The sequence below is a fragment of the Hermetia illucens genome, chromosome 2, assembly GCF_905115235.1.
Source record: "Hermetia illucens chromosome 2, iHerIll2.2.curated.20191125, whole genome shotgun sequence".
NCBI classification, from domain to species: domain Eukaryota; kingdom Metazoa; phylum Arthropoda; class Insecta; order Diptera; family Stratiomyidae; genus Hermetia; species Hermetia illucens.
The window spans coordinates 190,605,212-190,614,429 of NC_051850.1; the positions used below are offsets into that span (position 1 = coordinate 190,605,212).

The 9,218-nt window shown below is 41.0% G+C and overlaps 1 protein-coding gene across 2 annotated transcripts; it reads left to right on the top strand.

Annotated features, from left to right (window-relative positions):
• Positions 1-225: 225 nt before the first annotated feature.
• LOC119649711 lies at positions 226-7,618 on the top strand. 2 transcript variants are annotated; one of them, XM_038051985.1, is made up of 5 exons: positions 226-248; positions 361-396; positions 6,689-6,825; positions 7,109-7,351; positions 7,424-7,618. In XM_038051985.1, exons 2-5 carry the CDS (start codon positions 368-370, stop codon positions 7,549-7,551), a joined length of 537 nt encoding a protein of 178 aa, XP_037907913.1. In that variant the 5' UTR covers positions 226-248; positions 361-367; the 3' UTR covers positions 7,552-7,618. The 2 variants fall into 2 exon arrangements, with proteins under 2 accessions (XP_037907913.1, XP_037907912.1); XM_038051984.1 differs by lacking the exon at positions 226-248 and having other exon boundaries at positions 261-396.
• Positions 7,619-9,218: the final 1,600 nt, after the last annotated feature.

Sequence of the window (9,218 nt, forward strand, 5' to 3'; positions counted from 1 at the left end):
TTAGATAAAAATATTTTAAGCAAAATCACCCATTTTAATAAATTCATTACCTTTTTATCCTTGTTCAAGCATAAATTATTTAATTTCTCAGTTCAAAAGGCAACATGTCAACATTTTCTTAGTGTTCATAATTCGATGGCACTGCACTGCAATTATGAACAATGCTAAGATAAGGTGCCCTTAACGATGGTTACTATGAGCAACAATAATATGTAAATATTTCAATGAAGTTTGATCGTTTGACTTTGGTGAGTGCAAGGAATCCTTTCAGAAGGAACATACGCGTAACATACACTTTTCCCATTTTAGTAATAACATTCACTTTTGTCTTTTCGCGTTTTATATAATACTTCGAAATAGGTACAAAATGGACCCTATGAAGCATTTCGGAAACATGTAAGTACAACTTTCCTGCTACGCAATGGAAATTGTGTGCTTAAAAATTATAGAATCTTTATATAAGTTATATTACGGTAAACTGCTAATTCAATGAACTTTTTCGGGTAAATTAAAAAGTCCGAAAAGTTTGTGATTTTGCAAAAGTTAATTATATTTAGAAGTGAACAAGAAAAAAAAATAGTAAAGGGTTTAAACAATGTGCCACACAAAAAACTCAGTCTAGGCATCTAAATTTTTGGATACTGAGTTATAAAACTCAGAAACTCTGAAAGAACAAATGCGTTCCACCATCTCACCAACGATGTTCCCCTAAGCAACTAAAGAAAAACAGATTCCGGAAAGGCAAGAAGTTTACATCAGCTTTCCTCTGATTCCGGCTGGTTATGTCCGAAATATAACTTCCTCCATCACATATGCGAACAATAGGAAAAAAGCCAATTGACGAACTTTTTCTTATTATTTTAACCATTGGTAGCTTGACGGCTTGTGTTCAATAGAGTTGTGAAGGGATAAAAGCAAATCCGCTTCAGAATAGCAAAAAGCTAATACAAACAGACTGAAGTTGCAACATAAGGGACCAAAACACACTAACTAGGAAACTTCTCCACCATTTCAATTACGGAAAGGACGAATTTAAGGAAGATGACGCCTTTGTCAGAAATGTATTCATGCGTGGCGACCCTTTCAATCCATTGGAAAGAAAATTGAGCAAAAAGTTTTTTCAAGTTAAATGAAAAGTGGGTAGTTTGGTGCAACACTTCAGCTTGATTGTTTGTTGTGCAATTGACTTTCAAACCCTGCATTAGGAGGCTATTCAATATGTCGACCAGACTTGAATCATATAAAAATAGTGTCCAGTGATAAATTATGGGCTTTTTATTATCTTTCCATTTGATATAATTTTGAAAGTTATACGAATCCAAATTATAATCGTACCTCGTGTATCCATGCATTTGAAAGGCTGTAAATGATTTCATGAAAGACCAGAAAACTAAAGTGGCACCTCTTGTAATCATTAAAATCCAGGGCCTTTTTCTCCTGTTTCGAAGGATGTCACCTAGGCACTCGACAATGTTTGGCGCCATCTCCCCAAAGCCCAAGAATATTACAAGGTCAATCTTATATCATAGTTCGGACTAACTTCCCCTGTATGTAAATGTCTCGGAGCCTTTAATATTAGGCACCATGTTTGATAATTTTTTTTCGTTTGTAATTTTAAGGTTATTTTCTACCACGATTTGTTTTTCAAGGTCTTGTTTTAGCCTCACTAAAATGGGTTTACTGTCTCTCTGTTTGTCTGTCATGTCCATTTTTTTCAGGGACGGTTATACCAAATGGAAAGTCTTGATTAGTACTTCCCGGAGTAGATTTCATGTTCCAGCCCACAAACTACACTGCATACCAATATTTGTTCAAATAAAATTAATTATAGGAAATTGGTATATTAAAAAATGATTTTTTATTTTGAAACGGCACCATTTGGCAATAATATAAGTTATAATATAGCACATAACGCTGGAATTTGGTGTACGTCCTATTATTACTGACAAAATTATGGTACTACAAAATTAACATTTTTCACAGATTTTACCACGATTAAATTTTAAATTTAAATTTTACCTTTTATTTACTCTGAAAAGGTGGTGTGTGTGTGTATGGTGGGGGAGAAGCTACAGCTTCTGAGCACTCAGGCCGTGTTGGCCCATTGTACTCGCCTCCCCCGTCTAACGGAATATTTCGGATTCGTTAACGTATCGCAGGATTTCCGTTAGTGGATGTCCTGCTGCCCGTTGCAATTGGAGGACATCGGCACCAAAGATCTGATGCCTGATGCGTCCATAGGCGGGGCATTCACATAGGAAATGCTCCGTGGATTCCGCCTCCTCATTACAGGAGGGACACTTATCATCTTCGGTAATTCCTATTCTGAACATATGCCCAGCTAGTGAATTATGGCCTGTCAGAATGTCCACAATACACCTGCAAGTCCTCCTGCTTTTCGACAGAATAAACTTTGCGGTACGTATGTTGGGTTCTGGCAGGAAAAGTTTGGTGTGTCGAGCAGCACTTAAGCTCTGCCACCTGTCGTTATGGGAAACTTGTTCCCAGTTTTTGAAAACAGATTTAGCTAATGCTACTGATACCCCAATTGCAGGCTCCGGTCCCGGCATCCGAGATTTCATTTCCCTCTATGCCACAGTGACCAGGTACCCAGAGTAGTTCCACCGTATTGAATCTAGACATAGAGTTCAAACGGTTTCTGCATTCCTGAACGATTTTCGAGGTGATCAAAGGACTGCTCAATGCCCTCAGTGCAGCTTGACTGTCACTGCAGATTGCGATGCGCCTGCCCTTCAACCGCTCGTCAATCACCCAATTTGCCATCCTTAGGATCGCATAAACTTCGGCTTGAAAAACCGTTGCATATTGTCCCAAAGAAAAAGCCCACTTCTCGTTTTTATTCGAGACGTAGACTCCGGCTCCAGAACCCTCTTCGGTTTTTGAGCCATCGGTGTAGAAGACTTCCGTATATCCCGCCACGGATTCCTCTGGGTCTTCCCAGTCCTCTCTACCCTTCAGGGTAACTACATATCTTCTACCAAACAGATGTATGGGGACACGAGAATCGGAAGGCATTGTAAGAACAGGATTTAGTCCTCCCAGTAACTCTTCCAATGCTCTGTGCCCCCCACATCCGTTGTTTTCCCATAGATCTAATCGAATTAGCCTATGAGCTGCTCTCATTGCAGTGCTTTGAATAAATATATCCAGGGGCTGCAAATTGAGTAGTGCATTCAGAGCTGCGCCGGATGTCGTGCTCATGGCACCAGTGATACCCAGACAAACAGTTCTTTGCAGTGCGTCTAGTTTACGGTGAAAACCTTTTTGTCTCACCTTAACCCACCACACTACGGATGCATATACGAACATCGGCCTAATGATGGCAACGTATATCCACATTACCACATGAGGCCTGAGTCCCCATGTCGAGGCAAAAGTCCGTCTGCACAGCCCATAAGCTGTGAGAGCTCGTTTCATCTTTACCTCTACATGTTTGTTTCAAAAAAGTTTTTTATCTAGAGTGTCCTCCAGATATTTCACTTCTTCGGAGAGTTGAAGAGTAGTACCCCTCATCTCAGGGAGACAAAGCCCATCCAGTTTTCTCCTTTTTGTGAATAAAACCATTGTGGTTTTATTTGGATTAACTGACAAACCATGTCTAAGGCACCAGCTGTCTATCAAATCAACGGCACGCTGTATATTCCTACACACCGTTCCAAGATCCCGATCAACAGCAAGTATAGCCACGTCATCAGCATAAGCTTGAGCGTGTATTGGCAAATTTTGCAGTTCGCATAGCAATGAGTCGATCAGCATACTCCACAGAAGCGGCGAAAGCACACCTCCTTGGGGGCAGCCCTTCGTCGCTTCTGTTGTCAGGTAGCGATCGACCCCTACCTCAGCGCACAACAATCTTTGCGTTAGCATCGAATGGATCCACTTAATTAAAGCATCATCAACACCATGCGTTCTGGCGGCATCACAAAGTTTTTGAAAAGGCGCACAGTCAAAAGCCCCTTCAATGTCCACGAACACTCCCATCGTGTACTCACCATTCAAAGTTGCATCCTCTATCTTTCTGACCAAAGAATGAAGAACAGACTCACAGGACTTTCCACGTTGGTAAGCATGTTGGTTTTCACTAAGTGGGTGTGACCTAAGTGCCTTTCCACGAATGTGACGCTCCACCAGTCTCTCCAAACCTTTCAGCAAGAATGAAGTCAAGCTGATCTGTCTGAAGTTCTTTGGATTAGAATAGTCATCTTTCCCAGGCTTCGGTATGAAAACTACCTTAACCTGTTGCCAAGAAGAAGGCACGTAGCCCGGAGCAAGACATCCTCGAAAAATATTTCTTACAGGTCGCTCTAAATGCTCCATACCCTCCTTTAGCATTGCCGGATAGATGCCATCCATGCCAGGTGCTTTGAAATGTTCAAAGGACAGTATGGCAGCTCTCACCTTTTCATGGGTAACAACCGCTTTCGCAGTGTTCCAGTTCCCCTTGCAACGCTTGCGTGTTGAAGGGGTTGCAAGAACCGTCAACTCTCCCCCTACCACTTCTCTCACCCGTTCTCCCGGGTGGTGTACTTCCAGGGGGGTCTGTATTGATTCCAGTCTGGAGCTCGTGAAAGTACCGTCGGGTTTTCTAAGAGAATCCAACTTGGCCGACTCATCCCTTTTGAGGACTCTGCACAGCCTTGAAGTCTCCCTTTCGCCTTCCAGTTCCTCACAGTACGCTCTAAAGGAGTCTCGTTTCGAGCACCTCACGAGCCTCTTATATTCACGTTGTGAGTTCCTGAAATTTAACCAGTCTTCCTCCTTGTTACTTTTGCAAGCACGATTTAGAAGTCGCCTGGTTGATTTCCTGAGTTTTTGCAGTTCTCGGTTCCACCAAGGAACCGGTTTTACCGCTTTGGTCTCGGGAAATAGGACAAGCCTCTTCATAGCACTCTAAAAGTGTGCCGTTCAGAGTTTTCAATTCATCTTCCACCACCAAAGGAGTCCTTAGTCGCCTAGGGAACTGTACTTTATTGCCAAGAAGTTCATTGAACTTTGCCCAATCCGTTTTCCTAGGGTTCCGTCTTTATACTGCAGACTGTTCGCCCGCAATAGTCAGATTGAATTCTAGATATCGGTGATCTGACAGTGAGACCTCGCCTAGCACTCGCCAGTGTGTAATCAACTCTAACAATTTTGGGGTACAGATTGTTAGGTCAATTACTTCGCTTCTTCTCGGTCCCACGAACGTAGGGGCGCACCCCACGTTTGCAGTCATAAGACCAGCTGAAGTGATGAAGTCAAATAGCTTCCCTCCTCTTGGATTGCATTTGCTACTGCCCCAACAAATATGTTGAGCATTCGCATCGCAACCTATTAAGAGTTCGAGACCACTTGATTCTGCATACGCCACCAGATCCCTAAGTTCTTGCGTCGGTGGAGGATACAAAGGATCATAGGGTAAATAAGCGGAGGCAACTATGATGTTTTTCCTCTCGCCATTTATTTGGTATTGTATGATGACCGTAGCTAAGTCCTGGGAACAATATTGTCTCAGCATAGTTGCCTCTAACCGTCTTGACATCAGGACGCAAGCTCTCGGTCTTATGGATCTTTCGTCGTCGAAGATCCTAGCCCCCTTTACTGATCCAATGCCACAGATTCTGTTAAATCGAACCCACGGTTCTTGCACCAGAAAGATATAGGAGAAATTCTGCAGCTTTGTCATTCTCGCTGCCAACAGGTAGGAGGGAGCTTTGGCATGCTGCAGGTTGATTTGACTAATCTTTATGTTTTTCGACATAAACTTAGTCTATTGTCGCTGACAGGAGAGTCTGGTGCGTCCAGTGTGGATCTTACCGGGGTTTCCAGTTTATCCCCACCTTCCGCCGGAGATTCCGCTTCCTTGTGTCCGATTTCTCTGGGCGTTACCGCGCCTAGTGGTACAGCCACGTCCATGTCTTCATTCCCAAGGTGCTTCATCTTCCTTCGCAGTGCTCTCTTCTGCCGTCGGCTTCGGGCCTTTCCAGGTTCACGGTGTCCGGACCGCTTGGATCCATTTCCACACACCGGCATTAAACCAGTAGCGTTCACGTCACCAGCTTCCCGTTCTTCCGCTCTTCCTGGTAAGGGTGAAGGAGAAGGTTCTGACAGGCAGAATTCAGCCGTAGTCGGATTTCCAATTTCTCACAATTTGAAAGTTTCCGTACTTTCCTTTCTGGCTAACTTCGCCGTAGGCACCAAGTGCAAACTTTCCACTGAGTCGGAAAGCATGCCTTCTACAGATTGATCTGTCGGCGAGTATGAATGTGGTGAGGCCTCCAAAATCCGCGCCTCGGCCGCGACATGATTGCTCATGGTCGCGGGTGGATTCGAAGTCTGTGACTTCTTACCACTTGGAGAGTTTAAATCCATCGTTCCCATATTCATATTTTTGGACACCCTTAGTGTAGTAGTAAACTATTACAGGCTCCCCCACCACGACAAGGTGGTGTCCGAGGGGGTGAAAAGGTGGTGTGGATAAAATACTAATGAACTCACAAATGATAAGATATAATATTTTTCTTTATGCACTTCATTCCGAAGACAGTGGCTTTAACGAAGGTGGTATACATTTTCAACTGAACTTTATTTTTAAAGTTTTGCGTAATAATAAATATCATATTCAATACCGTGAAATTAAATATCATTTCATTATTTCCAAAATCATTGTAAAATAAATAAATTGCAGAAAAGAAAATGTTGAGCGGGAGGATTTGGCAAGGCGACATTACCCCAAAAGATGGGGATTTTTGTCTGGAAAAGATATTTATAAATTCTACAATCAGACTGAAGTGAACGCTAAGATTGCTGCAAGCAACCTTCAAGGTAAGATATAAATGTCAGCCTCGTAAGGCTCTTATCCAACTGGTGAAAAACGTAAATGTCAATACACAACGCGTAGGAGCATTTCTCAATAAATCCTTTCTGTGCATCGTCTATTGAATGTATACATTATTCACATTTAACTGACTTTAGCATTTTTAACCAGATTCCTACATTATCCTTGTATGGAAAAGCATGCGTATACTCTTGCATGTCTTTGAAATTGCGAATATCGTGGAAAGAATTCAAACAAATACACTCCTATAAATAACCTTCATGCTTGCAGGACAGTGTCCTTACCAGTATACAGGACACGGAGACTCATACTTCGTATCGAAGGACATGTACAATATATTACTAGCTACGTGTCGCTGTGGTCGGCCAAAATCGAACTTGCATTTAATTAAATGTTATCAAAAAATTGAGAGCAAATGTGGTGAGAAAAGTTTACTCAATTTGCCAAATACAATACCAAACAGTACGGAAGCAGATACTATGCTCACTCACAAAATTCCTGAGACAACAGCAGGTAAGTTTTATGCATTTGATTATGTAATCGATTATGGATAATTTGCCAACACATTTTTATTTTCATCTATAGGAATGATTGGTTGGTTACCAAGTCGTTATTCAGCATGGGAACGAACTACTTACTATGTGTCCCCAAAGTGCACGATGCCTGGTTACAAGATAAATGATCATCCTTACAGCACCATCTTCATAGGGTAAACGTATATGTATGTCCTTCGGGTGTATTTGCAAGGCTACTGATTGCTGTTGCAGTTGAAGATGCATTTATGCAGAGGCAAAAAGACCACTGAATAAAAGAGTTCTGCAAACGATGTTTGCTGAAATAAAGAAAAAACAGATTTGTTGAATAGTGTCATTAATGATGATGAACCTTTCTTTTCGTGTGCTTGGCACCTACAATTTTTAAAAAAAAGATTTATCACACTTTTTTTGCATTTAGCCGTAAATATTTTTCAAGCCTGTGCTATTATTTGAAAGAATTAATTCTAAAGAAGATCAGGTTAAGGTTAATATGGACACGATACGACACAAACGGTTGGGGGGCTAGAACAAAACACATTGGACACATCAACCACAAATCAAACAAAATTCCCTGAAGCTGAAGATCCAGTCAGCGAAATCTAAAAACATATCAAGGACTCTATCATTGATATGGCCATGAACACCTTTGGCAACAGTCGGTTTAATGATCATTGTCAGCTACGGAACGAAAAAGTGTTGTATATCGTGTCATTGTCAACAACTCGAGCAAGTGTAGAGGATTATTAATTGAAGAGGTCGGAAACATCACTTTAATAGGTAATGTGATATTATATCACATTTTGTAACAACAAAGTAATATCACAAATATCATCTTTCATTACCCTAATCACACGTATAAATTATCAAAAATGAACACCCGGCGATCGACATTATCAAATATTATTATATTATACTTAGAATGATTTAACCTGCATTTATTACATCTATAGCGTAAAGTTAGGGCCGCGCCAAATAGGTATAAAGAAAAATAAACTTTTCATGGAAGAGAGAAGAAAAACAAAAGATCCATTATGAAATATAAAACAATAAATACAACACTTTCTTCTCACATGCAAAGAAATAGAAACAAGGAATTTGCGAACGACCATTACTGTGCTACGAAAAGCAATGATTTTAGGTGATGTTTTGCATTATCTTACAAAAATTACCTATCACTGAAATAATATCACCACCCTTTCGTAATGATGATCAATCATCATCATCAACGGCGCAACAACCGGTATCTGGTCTAGGCCTGCCTTAATAAGGAACTCCAGACATCCCGGTTTTACGCCGAGGTCCACCAATTCGATATCCCTAAAAGCTGTTTGGCGTCCTAACATATGCCATCGCTCCATCTTATTGCTTAAAATTGTTGGCGCTATACAGGCGTTGAAATCATCCATCCCCGTGTAGGGGGTTGGGGATTCTCCGAATGATCTTCCCCTTAGACGTGGGTAAGAATTTGTTTTCTTGTGACCCAAGTTTCCGAAGAATATATAAGACTCTATGAAAAGACATTCTGATAGACGAAATTAAAGAAGAATTATTAATTACTTCGAAGCTGTACATTCCTATCTGTATTCTCCATGCTGATGCAGGCACCTTAAATTTAGTCTTGTTGTCGTCCGGATGAAAATTTCCTTTAAGGCACTTTCATTTCTATATGTATCAATAAAATTAGAATAGGCCAGCAATTAGGTAAATTTAATGAGGATGGCGGCTCTTTTGCTCTCTTCAGAGTCTCGGATCAGCTTTTCTAGTGGCGGATTAAAAAGGACGCAAGATTGTGCATCTTAATCTAATCGACTTTGCTGCATATACATGTAAAATTTTATCTTAAG

Excerpts from the sequence above, each read along its gene's own strand:
- LOC119649711 (XM_038051985.1), top strand. The coding sequence starts at position 368 with ATGGACCCTATGAAGCATTTCGGAAACAT. Across the intron at positions 397-6,688 it reads ATGAAGCATTTCGGAAACAT|AAAAGAAAATGTTGAGCGGG; the intron begins GTAAGTACAACT and ends AATAAATTGCAG. Across the intron at positions 7,352-7,423 it reads AATTCCTGAGACAACAGCAG|GAATGATTGGTTGGTTACCA; the intron begins GTAAGTTTTATG and ends TTTCATCTATAG.